General features: G+C 49.6%; 9 protein-coding genes across 9 annotated transcripts; 7 read left to right on the top strand and 2 right to left on the bottom strand.

The window, feature by feature from the left end:
• Positions 1-5,718: 5,718 nt before the first annotated feature.
• BX661DRAFT_170401 (RING/Ubox like zinc-binding domain-containing protein) lies at positions 5,719-6,897 on the top strand (the record flags this gene model as incomplete). Its single annotated transcript, XM_051533618.1, has 4 exons — positions 5,719-5,817; positions 5,915-6,027; positions 6,194-6,664; positions 6,795-6,897. 4 exons carry the CDS (start codon positions 5,719-5,721, stop codon positions 6,895-6,897), a joined length of 786 nt encoding a protein of 261 aa, XP_051392511.1.
• A 1,115-nt stretch (positions 6,898-8,012) lies between these two features.
• BX661DRAFT_96825 (uncharacterized protein) lies at positions 8,013-9,540 on the top strand. Its single transcript, XM_051539630.1, has one exon. The coding sequence runs from the start codon at positions 8,271-8,273 to the stop codon at positions 9,429-9,431; it is 1,161 nt and encodes a 386-aa protein (XP_051392510.1). The 5' UTR covers positions 8,013-8,270; the 3' UTR covers positions 9,432-9,540.
• Positions 9,541-10,545, top strand: BX661DRAFT_96826 (uncharacterized protein). Its single transcript, XM_051539631.1, has one exon. It carries the CDS (start codon positions 9,650-9,652, stop codon positions 10,349-10,351), a length of 702 nt encoding a protein of 233 aa, XP_051392509.1. The 5' UTR covers positions 9,541-9,649; the 3' UTR covers positions 10,352-10,545.
• Positions 10,546-12,219: 1,674 nt separating this feature from the next.
• Positions 12,220-13,545, top strand: BX661DRAFT_170399 (uncharacterized protein; the record flags this gene model as incomplete). The annotated part of the gene is made up of 1 exon (XM_051533617.1): positions 12,220-13,545. One exon carries the CDS (start codon positions 12,220-12,222, stop codon positions 13,543-13,545), a length of 1,326 nt encoding a protein of 441 aa, XP_051392508.1.
• Positions 13,546-14,632: 1,087 nt separating this feature from the next.
• BX661DRAFT_197761 (uncharacterized protein) lies at positions 14,633-16,084 on the bottom strand (the record flags this gene model as incomplete). Its single annotated transcript, XM_051538166.1, has 1 exon — positions 14,633-16,084. One exon carries the CDS (start codon positions 16,082-16,084, stop codon positions 14,633-14,635), a length of 1,452 nt encoding a protein of 483 aa, XP_051392507.1.
• Positions 16,085-16,124: 40 nt separating this feature from the next.
• BX661DRAFT_181018 (uncharacterized protein) lies at positions 16,125-16,878 on the bottom strand. Its single transcript, XM_051535603.1, has one exon. It carries the CDS (start codon positions 16,614-16,616, stop codon positions 16,221-16,223), a length of 396 nt encoding a protein of 131 aa, XP_051392506.1. The 5' UTR covers positions 16,617-16,878; the 3' UTR covers positions 16,125-16,220.
• Position 16,879: 1 nt separating this feature from the next.
• BX661DRAFT_181017 (uncharacterized protein) lies at positions 16,880-18,235 on the top strand (the record flags this gene model as incomplete). The annotated part of the gene is made up of 2 exons (XM_051535602.1): positions 16,880-18,164; positions 18,185-18,235. A coding segment is annotated over exon 1 (797 nt), but the record flags the coding sequence as incomplete, so codon positions are not given.
• On the top strand, positions 18,193-19,129 carry BX661DRAFT_96802 (dihydrofolate reductase-like domain-containing protein). The gene has a single exon (XM_051539629.1). The coding sequence runs from the start codon at positions 18,326-18,328 to the stop codon at positions 19,013-19,015; it is 690 nt and encodes a 229-aa protein (XP_051392504.1). The 5' UTR covers positions 18,193-18,325; the 3' UTR covers positions 19,016-19,129.
• Positions 19,130-19,315: 186 nt separating this feature from the next.
• On the top strand, positions 19,316-20,775 carry BX661DRAFT_181015 (uncharacterized protein; the record flags this gene model as incomplete). Its single annotated transcript, XM_051535601.1, has 2 exons — positions 19,316-20,254; positions 20,278-20,775. The coding sequence occupies 2 exons, from the start codon at positions 19,316-19,318 to the stop codon at positions 20,773-20,775; spliced, it is 1,437 nt and encodes a 478-aa protein (XP_051392503.1).
• Between the last annotated feature and the right edge of the window lie 2 nt (positions 20,776-20,777).

The following is a 20,777-nucleotide window of genomic DNA, read 5'->3' as shown; positions in this document are numbered from 1 at the left end:
AATGGGTAGATTGCAAAGGCTAAAAAATTAAATTTAAAATAAAAAGTCGGTGTGGTCTTCAAGAAAAACAAGTTGCTGCTTCGTATTATAATAAAACTTTTAGTGTCATAATAAGAGGGTGGTGTGATGAGCACTAGTTGTCTAGTGTTAAAAATGTAGGTGTGATTTTATAAAAGGTTTTATTACTGATGTTTCTAAAATACTACTAGGGCCGGTCTCATCTTATATATTGCCTCGTCGCCTTTGTTGTGCACATTGTCAATTGTCGCTCCGTTGGTGAGAACTGGATCTTCTGCGAGCAGACCGGTATCTTGGCAAGTCAATGTTGTTTTCGTGCGTGTACGCTCATGCGTGTGCATTGCAAAATGGGGAGCATGTTTGAGCATCAATGTAATGCCTCCCTAATTTACGCCTGCATGATCCAATTAGTGTCCTATGATCAGCACGCAGGTGGAAACCTGTTTCGCGATTCTTGGCCTCAACATCCACTTCCATATCTTTAGTCTGTGTAACAATAGATACTGTAAAATAAAACTTGGTGCTTAAGCACAAAACTACACGTTAACTACACTAATTACTTGTATGTTTTAAAAAGGCATGCCTAGCAAATTGGTATGCACATTTATTTATCGTGTTATTGTGATAACATTATAATCCAGCTTGCCCTTAGCAATTGATCAATGGATCAATCATTGGTTGTTTTCTTAGCTGGACATGTGGGCATCACACTGGAATATAAATAGCAGAGTAATACGAGTAATTGGTGCTGTCATTCATTAGCATTGTTTTGGTTAAATAAATACTTCTTTGGTATACCAAACTCATTGCCGAACAAAGAGAGTATGCTACACTTTGAAAATAATTTTGAATTGCAACCAACCTACATTGATGGACTAGCCTGTCCAAGTTTTAATTGAACGTAGTGGTTGGAGTTAGCGGCTTGACTGGGCTTTTTCAGTTTTTCCTAATCTCAAAAACTTGAAAATCAAATGTTTCAAGTGCTAAAGTCGCAAAAAAATAGAGCTGTTTGCTATTAATAAGAAGTTGGATAAGCCAGCGGCACCACTTGCAGCAAACATTTAAACTATTTTAGTTGATAGTTACATACATTTTGAAGAAAATATATGGTGAAAAATTAACCATATTGACTGTCTAGATAAGATCGTTAAAGTTGTGATGCATTCCAATTGATATTGGCCATAACTTGAATAAAACAACAAAACAGTATGTAGGTGCGTTTACTCACAAAATTTTTTGAATAACAACGTCTTACTTTTAAGTGTAATAAAATATAAAATATATTTTATGCTGTTTTCCAATGCATATACATGTTTTTGTCAAAACTTATTTGTGACGTATAAACCATGTTTAGGCAAACAAATATCATTTGCATTATTTAATTAAGTAATTTGCAAACCGACAACGGTGAATGTTATTTTTTTGCATTGAATAAAATATTGATTTGGAAGGTTCATAATAGCAACTTATATACATACAAAGATGTCAAATCACCATGCATGCAATAGACGGATTGTAATTAAATCAACGATTTTTGATTTTTGATTTAATTAAATAGAATGTAAAAGTATTAAATGCGTGCAAAGAAAGTGGAAAAGCTTTTACAGAAAGTCAAGCTGCGGTCACTTAATATAAACAAGTCCTTTTGGTTATTGTAAAATAAAACCTTGGTTTTACATACAAAAAATTGCACATCAACTGCAGTACTCGTTGGTTTTCAAAAAAGCCTAGTAAATTGGTATGTACATTTCTTTTCTCCAGTCATCTTTATTATTCAATATATACTGTACGACTTTTAAAATATATCTACGCTTATTATGTCTATTGCCAACGCCAACGTCATTGCCAGTCGTTTGCTGTCCGATATCTTTGCCTGAGTTATTGCCTACGTTGTCGAGGAGCCTGCTTACTTGAAAATTGGAAATCACTTATTCCAATTTTGGCGGTCTGTCACAATTGGAGAGAAGCAGCAAAATCATTCGTGTATCGCACAGTCTATATTGAATACAAATATACAGCTCGGTATATTTTTAGTACCAATAAACAAAATACAAGCTGCTTTAATGTGTATAGTAACATTAAAGTGGCACATACCACGGGCAACATCAATTTGCAAAATAATTGCGTATCGACTTGGAGGATTTGTCGACAATGAATAACTTTATTAAAAAAGTGAAAACCATATTGCCAGAGAATTGCTTAAATGGTTCAAACATTACATCTCTGTATTACAAAGATAGGGAGCATTTTTTGATATCAAGAAGCATACCAGAATATCAGAAGCAGTCAAACAAGCTATCGCGCTTGTCATAAAAGACCTACCCAATATAACAAAGGTAAACATAGTTTCTAATTCAAAATCAACCTCAAGAACCAATGCCCATCAGTGTTTACATGATAATTATGTGAATCAGCTTGTATCATTCAAATGCAACTCAGGTGTTGACCTTTCTGAATATAGGCTTTCAAATATACTTTCAACTTTGTCTATCAGTTTCAAAAGCATGTCAAATTTGCTTTCAAGCATAAATACCGAAGCTCTCAGGAGATTGCATCTAACTAATATTAAAACCACATATACTTGGTTATACACTGACAGCCAAAATAAAACATACATGCCAAAGTTTCCCAATCTGACGGACTTGTAATTGGATTTTGATAAACGCGATCTTGCCCTAATCTACAATGGTGATGATAATTTCAAGAATTTTATGAATAAAATGTTCTTTTTTACGGATGGGAATGATTTTATCCAGTTACCAATACTTAAAAATTTGTTAGTTAATATTCCTCTAACCCTTCAAAGGATATTTGAAGACAACTTGACTTACCTATTTAAGATAGATAAAGATAAACCATCACGGATAAACATCGGCTGGATTACTCAATTGGCGGCCCAAAATAAAATAATTTATGTTACCAAAGCGTATGGGCCCGGGTGGGTAGACAAAAAATATCGATTTTGGAAAGATACCAAATTATATACCAGATAACAATTTGGTTGATATTAATCCGTATTTTAACAAATATATACTGCAGAATATTGGTGAAAATCTTTTGTTATATCCCAGCAGTATAGATACCTTCAGGTTGTGTGAACTCCAATTAAGTATGGTTGCTAATATTATCGAGATATCCAACATTATACAACATCTGCCAACTCTCACACATCTGGAAATAAGATGTTTCAAGTGCCAACGCCACAGAAAGCCAGAAACATTTGCCATATATGAATCATTAGAAAACCAGTCACATTTCTAGTTACGAAACTTCAACGCTTGACAATTAATTGTTACAGACATTTTGAAGAAAAATATGTGGTGAGATAATTAGGAATATTGGTTATCCAAATTAGATCACTGCAGTCGCTTTGTATTCCTAAAGAATTTATTAGTGGCGTATCTGAATGTGTAGAGCACTATGGTCAGCTTTATCCTTATATCAAGTCCTTAGAGATTACTAAAGTTGATTATAGGTTTGGTTTTGAGCCCGATTTTGAATCCAGATTTGATTCCGATTTGCATTCTGATTTTGAAACCGATAATGAATTCGTTTTTGAATCATATTAAAATTTTAATTTTGATACATTATACATTATACACTATTGGATTTAATATTGGTATTGGTTTTGATGTTGATATCGCTTAATTGACAATTTTAATTGCACGAAAGTGCTGTATTGTGTCAAGCAATGGGTGTTAGTGCAAACCGAGATTTTATTAGTACAGCTATTGCAATGAATTATTCTGTAAGCGCTACCCAGGTCTGGATAATTCCCAAACCCGCCACCCCTGGAATAAATTTTGTTATAGTGGCATGTAGCCAGGTATGAAATAGAGCCCATGACGAGCAAGGTGGCATAGTAGATAATGAGTCTCATTCATAATCTTTAGTATTTGTAATTTACTTGTTTTATATCTTGCAATCTGGGCAAACGAAATAAAAATCGTATTTTGCGCGCATTTCCCTTCACGTCCTCACCACCATCCCTCCCCCCCCCCAAAAAAAAAGTGATGTACCCAACTGCATAACATTTTTTAAAGTGTAAGCAACCGGAGGAGACCCGGCGGAGCAAGGATGCAGGCATTGTTTTTGGGCTTCATCATTATCGCCTTTATTACTTTCGGAATTCTATTTTCAGTAACTTTTCAATCTTTTAGGCTAATTCAGTTTGCACGTAAAATAAAAGTCACACATTTTCAGATACACTATAAGAAAAGAATGAGGCTACAAATATCCTGCAAACCGACATCCTTCCCCCATATAAAGTGTTTAGAACTAGTGGCAATAGACCACTATGGTTGACGATATTATCCAGCTCGCTGCTTCTTTTGAAGAGAAGAAGCTGGGGCAGATGGGCTCGTGTGCACACGCTTGGGCTTGGGCTTTGGCTTGAGCAAAGTCTCGGGTGTCGCTGTAGACTCGGCTCGGCTGACTCTGGCGATGCATTATTGCGCAAGAAACGGGGAGGACGATTGCCTGTAAGCAGGGCATTGAGGATTATGCAAAGTTTAGCACTGCAGTCGTATCACGATTCCACTTTCATCTGGCTGATGATACTTTTTCGCCATTCTTGATCTTGGTTCTGTCGGCCCTGAAGGTTTGCAGGCAGTCTTCCACTATGCACTGGAGCAAGCCATGTCATAATATTTGGCGAGGTTTTTCTACCGCCAGATTGTATTCACGCATGTTGCGGCCACCTGCTCCTGCTGCTGCTGCTGCGCAACCAACCATCGCGTATCCTCTGTCCGATTTTGCGCTCGATCTTGCCTCGCGACCAGCCGCTCAGCCTGACAATGTGCTTGAGATTATCGCAGGCTGGGTATTGATGTACTTGCTCCCGATTTTGCTCAGCTAGCTCATCCCACAGCTGCTGTTTCACCTTGCGGGAAATATTTCGCTTAGACCAGCTCTTTTCCTCCCCCATCACCGGATGGTATCATCAGACTGTGGACGATAGACACGCACTGGTTGCGACTCTGCTGTGCACTTTCTGTAAAAGATGCGGTGTCGGCGCAGTTGTGGTTGCAACAGGATCAGCAGCAGCGGTAGTTTGTTGTGGCTGCGACGGAATTGTATGAATATATTACATCGTCAATCGTCACGCTTAACCAATAGCCAAAGCACCAGTCAGACGCAAGCATTAAACACTTCCTTGCATCTTCAATAAGCTGGGCTTTCTGATATTTTAGGCTAAAACTGGGAGAAAAAAACGGTTTTTGAAAACGCCCCGCTTAAAAATCTGGAATTACGCTATAGATGCCTGGAAATTTCAAAATCCATTTTCAATAGTGCATCTCAAAAGAAGGAACAATTTCCCCCAATAAAAATTTTTAGGCTTGTTTTTTTCTTCATTTTTTTTGCTTCAGTGTACATGCAAGCATCGCCACACGTTTACTGGACTCACCTTTTTTCTTTTGACAACGCATTCAAAAATTTTATTATTTCTCTCTTAGTATCAGCACGTAAAAAAGGCTTAGCTAAAGTTGCAGCCTTCGAATTCAACTAAAATATATCTGCGCCACGTGTTTTAATTCTCCACACGACCTTTTTGAATCCACAAGCTTCTCATTCTGAATTCATAAAACGCAACACGCCCATTGGAATTTCTCATTTGCTTTTCTCTGCTTTTATTTCACATTTTTACTTTCATTTAAGTTATCCACACCACACATCACACACAACACACACAACTCTAAGATGAGCAGTTCTGAATCTGAAGATTGGGAATGTCCCCTCTGCATGGAAGAGATGGACATTGACGATCGCGGTTTCTTCCCTTGCGAATGTGGATATCAAGTAAGTTTTTACAGACTAGCCCGCGTGTAGGATTTACTTTAACAAGCGTTTTGCATTGCTTACGGTTTATTAAATTTGTTTAATGTTTATTTTGTAGATTTGTCGTTTCTGCCACAATCGAATCTCTGAGGACTACGGCGGGCGCTGTCCTGCCTGCCGCCGACTATACGCCGAGCAGACGCCGCGATGGAAACCAATATCACCAGCACAGTAAGTTCCAGCCCCTACAAACCTTGCCACGCGATCCATCAGTTTATTTTGTCAAACTTGTTAGAGGCAAAAAATTTATTTTGTGCTGCCGACTAATGACTTTTTTTACCCTTCTGCAATTCCAAATTCTTGCTGAAAACTTTTGCCTCTCCGTTAACGAAAGTAGGGTTGCCAAAATCAAAAATGAAAAGAAGGCAAAGGAGCGAGAAAAGCGAGAGATTGAGAGCAACAACCGAAGGCATCTGGCCAACGTCCGGGTGGTCCAAAAGAACCTGGTTTATGTCATTGGCCTCCCCACAAGCCTCTCGACCGAGGAGCATCTACGCAGTCAAGACTACTTTGGCCAGTTTGGTCGCATCAACAAGATTGTGATCAATCGCCGACAGACCGGAAGCAACTCGCATCACCCGACTGTCGGCGTGTACGTCACCTATGCTACTAAGGAGGACGCGACAAAGGCTATAAACGCCGTCGATGGGAGCATACTCGAAGGCCGGGTCCTCAGGGCCACCTTTGGGACCACCAAGTACTGCTCGTACTACCTGAGGAGCATACCGTGTCAGAATCCCGGCTGTATGTATTTGCACGAGCCAGGTGAGGAGGCTGACAGTTTTACCAAGGAGGATCTGGCAGCAAAGTAAGTCAACAACCAATTGTAATGCGAAAAAAGCGATCAAAATTTGCACGAAGCATATTTTATTATGGAAGCTCGCGATACCATTTATTAAAATTTTCGACTATTTCTATCCTTTGTCCTCTATTTGTAGCCGCGCCGGATTGCGCGAGGGTCACGAAGACGAGTTTGACCAAGAAGAGGAGCTTCATCAGCCCGTAGTCTGGTTGCCAACCACTCGCCCAACGCGCACCTGAGCACCGGGCGCGTGCAGGCTGTGCCTGCCGGCTCATTCCCAGGCTTCCAAAACAACCGCATACAGGCCACAACCCAACCATCATCATCTGCAGTGTCGTCAACGGCAGCTCCGCCCCTCAACCACCGGCGGCCGCGGCCTCTCGTGTGCGCAAGGCCTCCGAGATCAACGGATTGCGTCCCCGAAGTGTGGAGCCCCACAGCGCCGACAATGAGGCACACACTGGGTCGGCTCTTCCGGCCACGGCGTCCTGGGCTCGCGCGCCATGGCCAAAAAGCCGTCTGCCGAGTCTGCTGCAGACGCCAAGACTCGCAAGAGCGAGTCGAGCGGAGGCACAATGACATTGCGGATGATCCCCGCCTCTCGAGGAAAGTCAGCAAGCTTGTATCCACCTCCAAGCCTACCCCGACCTCAGCACCACCGCTGCTCGCTTCCACTGCCAGTGTATCGGCATCGTCGCTAGTGTCGCCTGTTTCCGGATCAACCGCAGGCCGTGACCGCTTAAAAGCTGGTGCCGCAGCGTCAGAATTGTTGACCTCCGCGTCTAGTACTGCACCGCCTGTGTCGCAGCAGCAGCAGCAGGCCCGCGAGAAGAAGCAGCAGACACGTAACCAACCCGCGCACAGCAGAAAGCAGCAGCAGCAGCAGCAGCTGCTGCTGCAGAGCTCACTGATCCGAGACAACCAGCGAGGAGAAGCCAGAACCGCGGCAAAGCAACCTACTAAGGGTGGCAGTAGCGGCGCAACAACCAGAAAGGCAGCAGCGGCCAATAAAGAGGCTACCAACGAGAAACGCGCGGCATCATCAACCTCTGAACCAAAGTCCAAGTCTGCACAAAAGGCAAGCGAGGCTGCCATGGTCGTGGCTACAACATCAGAGCCATGGCTGAGCAGCTTGAGGCGGAGGCGGAAGTGGCATCGTTAGCGGTAGCAACAGGGGTGCTTCACGAATCGAGGCAGCGGCATCACAGCAGTCAGATAATATCGACGAGCGAGGCCTGCCAACGGCTTAGCAGCAGAACAAGGCGAGAGCGCGCAGGGGGATGTCGTATCTGTGGCTCAAGACGACAACAACGGTGCGACAACGTCGGATTCTCTCAACGCGTTGGACAACGATTCGTCTCAGCTCAGCCACACGAGCAGCGCTCTTTCATTCCAGACCATCACCGACTCCCTATTTGCACAGCTTAATGCCAAGGTTTCAACACCTACAGGCACAACACTGCCGGGGTTTGCTAACGTCAGTAGCAGTGCCTACGATGTGAGCTATACTGGAGCAAGGATCGCCGCTGGGTTCCCCATCTCTGGCACTGATCCACTGCTTTTCCCGCCTTCTGCCGGTGCCGAGTCTGCGTCGTTGGCTGCATATGGGCGGATGAGCGGCAGCGGCGGCCCTCTGGACGCAGCGACGTCGCCCTTCAACTTGTTTGCCAGCAGCCAGTACTCGCAGTCACCACTCTCTGCACTGTTGACAGACCCTGCGTCTCTAGTTGGCGGTTCATCCCGGGACACTCCTATATCGGCGAACATTGGGGCCTCGTCGCGCCAGCGGTCTCGCTGGGACTTTGTTCAGGCTGACGAAGCAAGTGCTCAGGCTGAGCTTCAGTCCGTGCTTGGTCGCGGTGGCAGCAATAGCAACATTGGCCATCCCCAGGCTCAGGCCCCTGGAATGCCGGTCTTTACCTCATCGCGTGACCTGGGCATGTTTTCGACGCCTATCCAGGGCGACTACATGGGTGGACCCTGGGGTGGTCAGCACGCCGACTCTGCCACTGCCAACACAGCGCCGTTCCCGCCGCCGGGCTTTGGCGGAAGGAAGCTTACCGAGAGCAGCTTCCAGGCCGAGTTGCGGGCTCGGTCGCCGTTAATTCCCGGGGCGACGCCTGTTAGCAACGGCATTATTGGGGGGAGTACTGCTTCCAACATGCTGCTGTCGAGGCTGATAGGGTCGGCGGCTCCTGACTCGGGTGGCATGAGTAGCTCTGGAAATGACGATTCTGCGTCACCGTCAACCTTGCTTGGCGGGTACCTGTCTCAGCAGCAGCAGTCTCAGTCACAACAAGATCCTGCTATTCTGTCCTCTTATATGGCGGCTGCTGTCGCGGCTGCAGGGCCTCAGCAACAGCAGCAGCAGCAGCATGGCCAGGTTGGGCGCACCAGGACCGATCCCAATGTGCTCAACAGCCTTCTGGCCCGCTTGCATCTGGGCCAAGGTGATGGCGGCTTGCACTGTCGTCCATGGGCACACCGCAAGGCTCTGCTCTTTCTCACCAGGCATTTGGGTCTCGCGCGGGCCCTGCTCTTGGTGCAGGCTACCAGCAGCAGCAGCAACAACACCAACAGTACCAGCAACATCAGAACCATAATCATCAGCAGGGTGGCTCCATTCTTCCTCCAGGACTTATGCCCATGGGAGCACCTGGACTGGCGACATCGCCAGTGTACGGAGGGGCCAGTTTGGCGGCGGTTCCGGAATGGGTATTGGAATGAACATGAACATGGGCATGTCTATGGGGATGGGAATGGGAGCATCTGAAAGTCATATGATGAATCCGGAAACAACGGCAGTGTCGGCAACCGGTCCCAGCAGCATCAGCAACTACATCATATGCAGCAGCTCCAACAGCTCCAACAGTTGCAGCAACAGCAGCAGCAGTCGCTGATGATGCAGCGGATGTCACAGACGCCCATACTCAACGCAGGTCATCAGCCGAGCAGCAGCACCAGTGGCAACGGGTTTGTCGACCCGGCATCATGAACTTTGGGCGCATGAACGCGCTTAACAACCCTCCCTCGATGAGCAGCGCTATGCCAGGGTCGCCCGTGGGTCCTCCTCCGGGCATTGCTTCGCCGCCGTCTGGCGAGCTTTCTGTTGCAGCACAGCAGCAGATGCACTCGATGATGCTTTCGCGCAGCGCAAATAGCAGCGGGCGCTCGCGGTTCCTCAACCACTTTTCGGCCGAGACTGCCGGGGCCAAGGGTGCCACGGCCAACGCCGAGCAGGAGGCCGATGGCGGTAGCCAGCTCGCGCAAGATGCAGATCGGAAGAGCCAGTGGCTAGCAATGGGCCTGGTATGGCAAACGGCGTGCCACCCGGCCTGCCCACGACCGGTCTGTTCGGCGAGCTGCTTCGGCGGTCCAAGCATGATCTTGTTACAGGTGTTGGCACCACTGAAGCCCGATTCCATACCCGGTGAGCGAGGCGACAGGAGCAGCAAATTTGTCAGTGGGCGGATGATGCTCAGCGACATTGAGCACAGGCTGGATGTGGCCAGACGCGAGGCTCGCGAGCTGCAAGCTCAGCTGAGCACAGTCATTGGGCAGAACCAGTCGGTGATGTGGGCGCTAGCCAACAATGGCAATGCGGGGAGCAATACATCTGCGGGAGATGCAGCCCCATCCCACCATGCCCCTCACCCCTCGCATGGTGTCAGTTATACTGCAGGCAACATGTAGTCCTCCATCAGAGTGCGGGGGGTGAGTGTGGTAGTGGTTTTAGTGTGGGATTGGGATTATGTCTTGCAATGTTTTTGTTTTTCATTGCTGTGTGGGCCAAATAAATATTTTTAGGAATTTTAATTTTTCTTCCCATGTCTTTCTGCGACAATGCAGTGGTTGCTACGCTGGTCAAAAGCACACAAACAATGAAATGATAACGAAAACCAGAATGGAGCCGGAAACGCGCCAAAGGAAATTACTGCAGGTTTTTCTTGTTTACATATTCTCTTGTCAAGTGGTGGCTTTGCTTTTGACCTTGGCCTTTTGGCGCTTCCGATGATGTATCGAGATTAAGGCAACTTGATGCACACAAGCCATTCACTGATGCCAGCGCGGACATTGATAGCAAGCAGATGCAACATTTAAAAGAAAATTTTATAACAATTGTGCACACGTGGTTGTCATCTTTTTTTTGCAGTGGGCAATGTCGTTATTTTATCGTCATTAATGGATGTTGTTATCATCAATTCAGGACAAGGCAAGTGGCAATTCCGCAAATAATCCGAAGAGTGAAAGTTTGTTGGTTTTATTGTTTTTTGTCGCCATTGGTGGCTGATGAATATTTGGATATTTTTGTTTTGATGTTTGGCTATAACATCTGAGAGACCCAAGATGCAAATGCAAATGCGGTCACGAATAACAGTTGCTGCGCTACGGTAACAGCGGCGACGAGAGCAAACGACTGACAGGAATTAAAAAGAAATTAAAACCATGGCTTTCAGCGTACTGCGCGATAATTTTTTTATCTCGCTAAACTCTGGGAGTGGGTAGCTTTATTTTTTTCACACTTGATCATTCATGTGAGCGATGCAGCCAATCGGCAGCCGCAATGTAATTTTTTTTGCATTACATGCGACTCAGATGATACAAGCTGTGATTGGTTGAGCGGTTGGGGGGGGGGGGGGCTGGGCCATTTTTTCTTCTCTAGGACGGGGGCAGCGAATGGCATGGGTGGTGGGGGGGGAGCGACACAGAAAATTGAGTGATAAAAATGTCGACATTTTTTTTATCGAGAGCAAAATTCAACAGAGCTTGTATTAAAACACTCTTTTGCTTCACTTTTGAAATTTCACACTGCTTTTTTTTAACACTTTGAATTTCTCGCATTTTTGACCTCTTTTTCTCAAGTATCACCTTGTGATAATAAAAATTTTCTTTTTTCTATCCCTTCTCGAGATAGACAATAGTTTTAAAGCTTTTTTGTCCTTTCATTTTTCCTATCAAGTATCTCTATCCTCTGCCCTTTTTGAATACGCGTACTTGTGCCTTTTCTTTCTATTCTTACTTTTTAGCTCTTTTATTCTTATTTCTTTTTACCTTCCTCTCTTCTTTTCTTTTGCCTTGCTGCTTTTTGGCGGCAGAAATCTACCCAAGCTTATTAAGCACGGCTCTTTTTTTGGGTCTCCAAATGATCACAGGATCCTTTTTGCACCACCTTACATCCACAAAGCCGCCGTCTTTCACGACGTTATAAAGTCTTTTTTTCTACACTATTTTTCTTTGCCTTGGCACTATAGAAAGCTGCTCTATTTTTGTATTCTTTTTTATTTTATTCTACGTTTCATCCCCCTCCCCCCCTCTTCTCACCCTCCCCCTCTTTGTCTTTCCATCACCAGTCAGCAGCAGCAGCATTTCGTATAAGACATAAAGCAGAGTGCAAAGACGCTTCCTTTTTATTCTTTCTCTTTATATTTCACTATTTTTATATTTTTATTTCTTGTAACACTAGTGTCTACTTTATTACTTTTGACGCTTTCCCCCTCTACTTCTACTTTTCACCTTTTCACAAACCTTTTTTACGCTGCATGATAGATTGCGAGTTTAGCATGTCTCATTCACACCCAGTTCATGCGCCCAGGCGTTCAAATTCGATAGTCTCCATTCCAAAGACAGACTCGGTTGCATCATTCTCTTCACGGGCACCAAACAACAACCATCATCATAACAACGCGAACATTGCACCGCGCAAGGACAATGGCCGCCGGAACCAGCCTCAGAAACAGCATAAGCAAGGCAACCGCGGCAAGCAAAACAACTCCGACCAACGCACCAACACCGAAGACATCAAGTCCGAAGACGAAAGCCAGGTTGTGAGCAAGAGGCCCGGAAAAGGCAACGCTGCTCGCAACAACAACAACAAGCAGCAGGCTAAAGTTGTGATTCTGAACAGGAATGCTCCGCTTAGCGAGCAGCAGGCGTTGTTGGACAAGCTGGCTATGCCTACCCCACCAAGCTCAGCACCGCCGGTTGTGCAGAATGTGCGTACGCCCAGTAAGCGCGGCAATCGTCGTCGTAATAATAGTCCGCCGCATGAGGACGAGGCGATTATTTCGTCTTACTCGATGCCCTCGATGCCGGCTCCGGCTTTGGCTGCGGCGCAGCGCACGCCCCCTCGTCGCCCGAACAACAATAACAACAACAACCGCCAGCAGCAGCAGATGCTTGCGGGCATCAACCTCAACCTGTCGACTATCTATAGCCCGACGCCCCGTGGCGGAGCCAACCAAGGAATGCCTACGGGGGGACCCATGGCCAGCACGCCCACTCGCGGCGGCGGCAGCCCGTCCACCAAGTCCAACCACTACGCCGGCGCTTCCTTCAACAACTCGCCCGCGCCCAACACGCTGCCCCTACCGTCGTCATTCCGCTCTCCCACCAGCGGGCTCAACCCGGTATCCCCCAGCAGCCCATCCGCGGTAGTCGGCGGTACCCGCGACGAGGACGTTTTTGGCATGGGCTCTCCCATGTTTATCAACAGCGGGCCCATGAGTCCCGACCAGCTGCTTGCTCAGCAGCACCGGTATGCTCACTACCAGAGGCAGCAGCAACAGGCCGTTTCCATGTTCCCTGTGCACGGCAATGTCAATGTGGCGCTTAGCGAGCGCTCGCGGCAGCTGGAGAGCATGCTGCTCGGGGGCGATGCCTTTGGCCATGGCGGGGGTATGCAGCAGATGGGTGCGTTCTACGAGAGCCACTCGGCTGTGGACTTGACGCAGCCGGAGACTGATATGGCCAGTATGTTTCAGAAACTGCGCCTGATTAAGGAGATGTCTCAGAACAGGTCTTCGACCGTGTCGCCGCTGCCTAGCAATAGGGCACCGGCGTTCGCGCAGCAGCAGCAGCAACAGCTCACTGCTGTGCACTACGCTTAATTTTTAGTGTCTGCACTTTTTTCTTCCCTTGTTTAGGATGCGTGTGCACTGACTCCAATGACCTTTTATCTGCTTTCAGGGTACATTTCGGAGCTTTTTCTCTCTTTCTCTCTTTCTCTTTCTCTTTCTCTTTCTCTTTCTCTTCTTATTTTTGTTCTACACGCTCTCCTCTTGTGTGTGTAAGTGACGCACCTTGGAGAGCAAAAGGACGGGCGGATTTATTTTTTATTTTTGGCTGGATGTGTTTATTTTCTTTTATATGTTGTCTATGGGTGTATTTTTTGTATTTCTTTATTTTTTGGTTCACTTGACGGTGGAGGAAAAAAAATCAAATAGTGAGTGCGTTTTTTTTGTTGAAGGCTTTCCTTGTATTTTTACTCTGTATTCCTTTACTTCTTCTCTACACTTTTATCTCTCTATCTATCACTTTTTTTCCTCTTTTTTCTATCGTTCTTTAAACCATTATTCTTTTTTTCGACCTTGAAAAATCCACCCTCTTGCCCATTTTACTATTACAAACATTCCTCTCTGGCTCTTTTAAAAATACTTTTCTTTGGCTCTTCCCTCCTTTTCTCTATTTCTTCTTATTTCTTTAGTTCTCAACGCACACGACGCAAATACTTTTCAAAGTCTTTTTGTTTCCAAAGCAAAAGGGGGATTCCCTCCTCCTTTTTTATTGTTCTCTTGACAGGCTGCCATTTTTGTTGTTGTTTTTGGCAGCTTTTTTATCATCATTTTATTTTGCAATGGTTTGAACAAAATAAAAAACTATATGGCAGTGAAATTTTTGTAGTTTCTCGTTATTGTCATTTTAATTTGTTGTTATTATTGTTGTTGTGCGCGCATGCATTACAAAACACCAAAACACGCTATTATATCTAGCTTATATATATATATATATATATTTTAAAAGTAGTAATGTCTTTTTTTCACATTTACTCTTTTCAGTTCTATATTAGTATATCTTTTCAAAAAGTTTTTAAAATAAAATATTTGGGTTTTGACGTGTCTAATTAATGTTTATTGATACATTTAGAGAGATATACATTTGATACAATACATGTAAAAGCCCTTGTTTTTATTAATTCTACTCTGCGGGAACAGCGACTTTTTGAATACCCTGTTTGCTCTCTTCGTTCTCCGCGTCACCGTTGTCGTCTGATAAAGCAGCTCCATGGTTATTCGATTCCACATGCACTTTGGTTCCTTTCGCAGGACTCTTTCTCGTAGACGACGATATGGAGACTGCGCCAAGGGCATCAGCCAGCTCATCAGTCTCCCTCTCGCTCGCCATCAATGCCTCCAGCTCATTCTCCAGCTCATCATCATCCACAGCACCAGCACCAGCAGCATCCGCATCCGCATCCGCATCCATACCCAAGCGGCCATCAGCCAGTGCATCCTCAACCTCCTTAGCGTGCAACGACTCCTGCGCCCACTCAGCAAACACTTCCTCCACGTCCCCCACGTGCATCTCCTGATTCAACCCCCTCAAAGCCCTGGTTCCAGCCTCAAAAGCGGTCAAAATCTGTGCATCCGAATGAGTCTGCTCCAACTGCAGCAGCACGCGCTCCACATTATGCAATGAATCCAGACGTTTCGGCAGAATATCTCCAACAATGTGTCGCCGCAGGCGCAAGTTGGATAAGGCCAGGTTGCGGTGGTTGCGGGCGAGCGATTGGCGCACCTGTAGGTCCAGCTGGTCTACGCGCTCCTGCAGTTGATCAACCTGCTGGGAGAGCATCCGCTGGGTACTCGATACCTGGTAGACGCCACGGTCAGCTTCACTCACGGCAACGGCTTGGGCATGCCGGTGTGCGGCGAATTTTATAAGTATATTCGGCGACCCTCCTCCATGTATAGTGGCGGTGGTAATGTAGTGGAGGTCACGCAGCCGCTTGATCAGAATATCGGCGTCCAGCGCGGTCATTGGCGCAAAGCGAAGGCGGAACTCTTCTAGGCTCATCAGGTTGTCCGCTAGCGAGCCACCGGTGGGCCGCGCATACTGGATGTCCATAACGCGGCGCATAGCGGCCTCGACCAGCTGCGGCACCACCATCCACTGCGGCAGCCGGCCACTGCTGCTGCTGCTGCTGCTGGTGGTGGTGGTGGTGGTGCTGCTGCTGCTGCCAGCCACTGCCTGGTAGATTCTGGGGCCCAGCACCCGGCGCAAGGCCCACGCGGCGATCCTGCGCAAACCCGCCGGCGGCTCAAAAAACTCCGACATCGACACCAGGTCTCCGCGCCGCTGCATCTCGGCGACTATCGTGTCCAGCCCCGACGGGGTGTCCCCGCAGAAGCTGAGGCGCTGCGCCAGCGCACCGGTGTCCAGGCTGAGCGCCGAGGCGCCCGGCGGCGTCGAGAGGAGGCCGGCGCAGTTGGGCGAAAGTTGGGCGCTGCAGGCGAGCGGGAGGAGCGTCGACCAGAAGGCGTAGGCCTCGGCGTAGCTTTCGGGCTGATGCGGGTCGAGGTCCGAGTAGAGGAAGGCGCGGCGGTCGGGCGAATTGAGGTCGGCGAACGAGGCGAGAAACGACTGCATTGCGCAAAAAAGAATGAATGAATGAATGAATGAATGAATGAAACAAATAAATTAAAGAACGAGAAGGGGCGAATATGAAATTCAAAAGAGGAGAGGGGGAAGTTGATTAATTCTAGATTCTGGTGGGGGTTTGCGTTTAGATTTTGAAGGAGGGCGCCCCAGGCGCATGGCCGTCCGGCTGCTGCGTCACCGCTGTGGGCTCGGCAGCCTCGCGATCTGCCTTGCGCGGCGCTGCCGGCGTGTACCGTGCGCTGCGGCCGTGCAGGGCAACGAAGCTGCGCAGGGCGTCCGTGACGGGGTACCCGAGCGCCTGCATTTCCCGCAGGGCAGTCTGTGCGCGGGGGTCGCGGACACGCGCGCAGCGGCGCACCACAGCGGCGTACGTGCGCCAGGCAGGCACCATGGAGTGGGCCTTCATGGACTCCAAGTACACAAAGGCGTCCTCGTAGTTGAACTGGCCGAGGGACACCAGCACCATGGTCTCCAGCACACGCGCCGTCGGCTGCACGCCGGCGTCCAGCATCTGCGCCATGACGGCCTCGGCCACGGTCTTGTTGCTGGGGTGCACGCAGCCGCGCAGCACAGCAACGTACGACGCCGCCGACCGCTCAATGCCGAGCTCCGCATACCACGCGCCCAGCCGCGCCGCGGCCTCGGCCGCATGGCCGCCGAGCGCCAGCGCCAGCACCAGGGCATCCACCGTGACGGCGTCTGCGGCCAGCGGAGCGTCGGCCTCGCGCGCCTCGCGCACCAGCGCAAACACCGCGTCGACGGCGGCCACCGGCTGCGCAGCGAGCGCGCGCGCCAGGCTCCGCAGCGTCGCCGGCGTGCGGCCGACGCCCGACGAGCGCATGGCATGCAGGACGCGCAGCGCCGGCGCCCAGCGCGCGGCAGCCACCAGGGCATCGAGCAGCGGCTCCAGGTGGAACTCGGCCAGCGACAGGCCGCGCGCCTGCATGGCGCGCAGGATGTCCTCGGCCAGCGCCGCGTCGCCAGCACGCGCAGCCACGCGCAGCCCGGCCTCGCAGTCGCCCTCGGGCACCTGCGCGCCCAGGGCCTGCAGCGCGCGCCAGCAGGTGCTGAACGCCTCCAGGTGCAGGCCGCGGCCGGCGGCGTGCAGCAGCGCCAGCAGCGGCAGCGCGCCCAGGGACCCGCCGCGCTGCTGCGCGTCGCGCACGGTTTGGAGCGCCAGCGCGGGCTCGTCAATGTCCGCCAGGGCCTGCACCAGCGCGTCGGTGGCGGCGCGCGACGGCGCCGTGCCGCGGTGCTGCATTTCGCCCAGCACCGCGTATGCGTGCTCGGCCTGGCCGCCGCGCGCCAGCGCACTCACAAGCTGCTCGAAGAACACGTGGAACCGCGCGTCGTCGGCCGCCACGCCGGCACGCCGCATTTCCTCGCCGATGCCGTAGATGGCCGCCGGCTGCCGCGCGCCACCGGCCGCGCGCAGCGCCGTTGTGTATTGCGCCGCGAGCACCGGCGCCCCGGCCTCGCGCATCTGCCGCAGTACGCGGACGCAGGCGCTGCCGTCGTTCAGCTCGCTGAAGCCGGCGAGCAGCGCGCCAAAGTCGTCCGGCGACAGTGTTGCCGCTGCCGTGCCGGCGGTGCTTTCGCTGTGGAGCTGCCGCAGCTGCGCGCGCTGTGTCTCGTGGTGTTCCGTGAGTCAGCGGCCAGCCGCGCGCCGACGTCTTGGCCCTGCATGCGCGCATCCTGCGCCAGGTCTTTGGTGTGCTGGATCCGGTCGTGTGTGCTCGGGTGGATGATGCGGCGGACGCGGGCTGCGATACTGATTTCTCGCTGGCGCCACTGATCCCATCGTCCGTGAGCGTCAGTGGCGCCGCGTAGTGCCGCTGCGCTGTGGCGAGCACTGTGGGAATGCGCCGCGGAAGCCGCTGTGAGAGCCTGGCGAGCATCGGGAGTTTTCAGGGCCCTCGTGTGTTTTTTGTCTTTGGGGGCGTGCGAAAGCGATAGCAGGCGAGCGAGTAGAGAGAGAGATAGCAGGCGAGCGAGAAAGAGAGGCAAAGAGAGGCAAAAGAAAGAGATAACAGGCGAAAGGGGGAGGGAGAGAGAAAAAGAAGGAAAAGAGATCGCAGGCGAGGAGAGAGAGATCGCAGGCGAGAGAGAGAGAGATCGCAGGCAAGAGAGAGAGAGGGACGGAGCCAATCCAAATAAAAATGGGTGGGCAGCTTTTTCTTCTCATTTCCCCCTCCCAAACACACTCCTCCACATCCAAATTCACGCCTCATGCTCACGCTCGTTGTCGCCGCCGCAGCGCTCAACAACGGCATCGGCGTCAACAACGACCTGCCGTGGCGCCTGCCGACGGACCTGGCCTACTTCAACAACGTTACGCGCACAACCACCAGCACCACTGCCATCAACGCCTGCATCATGGGCCGGCGCACCTGGCTCTCGGTCCCGCGGCGCTTCCGGCCACTGGACAACCGCTACAACATCGTCATAACCCGCGACACGCACCTTCTGGACAAGGAGCTGCCGCCGAACTCCATTGCTCTGCCGTCCATTGCCAGCGCCCTCGCCCATATTGAGCAGATCAACAGCGGCCAAGTGCCCCTTGACGGGGGACTGCTGCGCATTGACAAGGTGTTTGTCTGCGGTGGCCGCGCTATCTACGAGGAGGCTATGGGGATGCCCGGGGTGTGCGCGTTTTGCTCACCAGCGTGCACTATGATGGCGCTGGTCGCTGCGATACCTTCTTCCCACCGATTGACCAGGCTGTGTTTGTGCCACAGACACATGCCAGCCTGGAGAAGCTCGTTGGATTCCCAGTGCCTGCTGGGGTGCAGACTGAGAATGGCATTAGCTTTGAGTTTCTGCTGTTCGAGAAGCAAGCCTAATACCAGCTTGATTATAGTAATCCGTAAATTTGCCTGCTCAGTGCAATCAACTATTTTTTCCAATATGATCCGCTGATTTCCCGCTTTAATCCTTTTTTTTACTGGTTGCGCTTGGATCACTGCTGCAAAAAAAAAAATCAAAATCAAAAATTTTTTCTGCCTTGTTGATTCAACATTCTAAATACACTGCTTAAAAAAACTAGCAGAAATAAAAAAAGCCTGGAAAAAATTGAAAAAAAAATTGCCTTGCCTAAAAAAAATACCACTATTTTTCTTTTTTTCTTCTTCTTTCAGTTCACGTTTTTTTTGTTGTTGTTGCTTTTTGTCTTTTTATTCTATTAAACACACCTTTATTAAATTCGATTTTTAAAAAAAAATGTCTGACGTTCTCACACACGTCCTCTACGAGTCGGCCTCGGGCTACGGTCTCTTCGAGGTCCAGCACGCCGAGAAGATCGGTTCCAAGCTGGCCGAGGTCCAGGCGACAATCAAGGATCTGGCAAAGTTTGGCAAGTACATCAAGCCCAAATCCTTTGTACCCTTCAAGAACGCCGCCGACGCACTGGAGAACATCAACGACGTCTCCGAGGGTATCTGCCACAGCAGCCTCGCCGCCTTCCTTCAGCTTAACCTCCCATCGGCTGACCAATCCCTTCTGGGTGTCAGTGACAAGAACCTTGCGGGTGCCATCAAGGCTGCTTCGGGGGTAAAGTGCTCGACGGAGGAGCTTGCGCAGGAGCTGATCCGCGGTGTGCGTCTGCATGCTGAGAAGATGATCACGCAGCTGAAGGTTGGCGATCTGGCGCGGGCGCAGCTCGGTTTGGGCCACGCGTACTCTCGCGCAAAGGTCAAGTTCAACGTTAACCGTTCGGACAACATGATCATCCAGGCTATTTCACTCCTGGATCAGCTCGATAAGGATCTGAACACCTTTGCGATGCGCGTGCGTGAATGGTACGGATGGCATTTCCCAGAGCTGGCCAAGATTGTTAGCGACCATTGCAAGTACGCACGTCTGGCCAAGGCAATCAAGAACAAGGCTACTTTGGGCGATGACTCTATTGATATGCTGACGGCGATTACCGAGGATGAGGTTGTTTCGCGCCAGATCGTCGATGCCGCACGCGCGTCGATGGGAACGGATATCTCGGATATTGATCTGCTCAACATTGAGTCGTTTGCATCCCGCGTTATCTCCCTCCAGGACTACCGCAAGAACCTGCACGAGTACTTGCTCAGCAAGATGAGCGCTGTCGCACCTAACCTTGCCGCTCTCATTGGTGATATTGTCGGTGCTCGTCTGATGCCCATGCTGGTTCCCTGACTAACCTTAGCAAGTACCCGGCGTCAACCGTGCAGATTCTCGGAGCTGAGAAGGCCCTGTTCCGCGCCCTCAAGACTAAGGGTAATACGCCCAAGTATGGTCTTATCTACAACTCTACTTTTATTGGCCGTGCCGGTACGAAGAACAAGGGTCGTATTTCGCGCTTCCTTGCAAACAAGGCGACTATTGCTTCCCGCATTGATTGCTTCTCGGATGCCCCGACGAACAAGTTCGGTGAGGCCTTGAGACTTCAGGTTGAGGATCGTCTGAACTTTTACGAGACTGGCGCCCAGCCGACGAAGAACAGCGACACTATGGAGAAGGTTCTGAAGGCTCTGGCGGATGCTGGTATTAATGATGACGAGATGGAGGTTGACAAGCCCAAGGCGTCCAAGAAGCGGGCAACCGCTGAGGAGACTGCTGAGACCCCCAAGAAGTCCAAGAAGGACAAGAAGGACAAGAAGTCTGACAAGACTGAGAAGAAGGAGAAGAAGGACAAGAAGAAGAAGTAAAT

Source organism: Kickxella alabastrina (genome assembly GCF_025024165.1).
Source record: "Kickxella alabastrina strain RSA 675 chromosome Unknown BX661scaffold_8, whole genome shotgun sequence".
Lineage (NCBI taxonomy): Eukaryota > Fungi > Kickxellomycota > Kickxellomycetes > Kickxellales > Kickxellaceae > Kickxella > Kickxella alabastrina.
The sequence above is the reverse complement of the archived record's forward strand: the minus strand, read 5'-3'. Positions and strand labels throughout refer to the sequence as shown.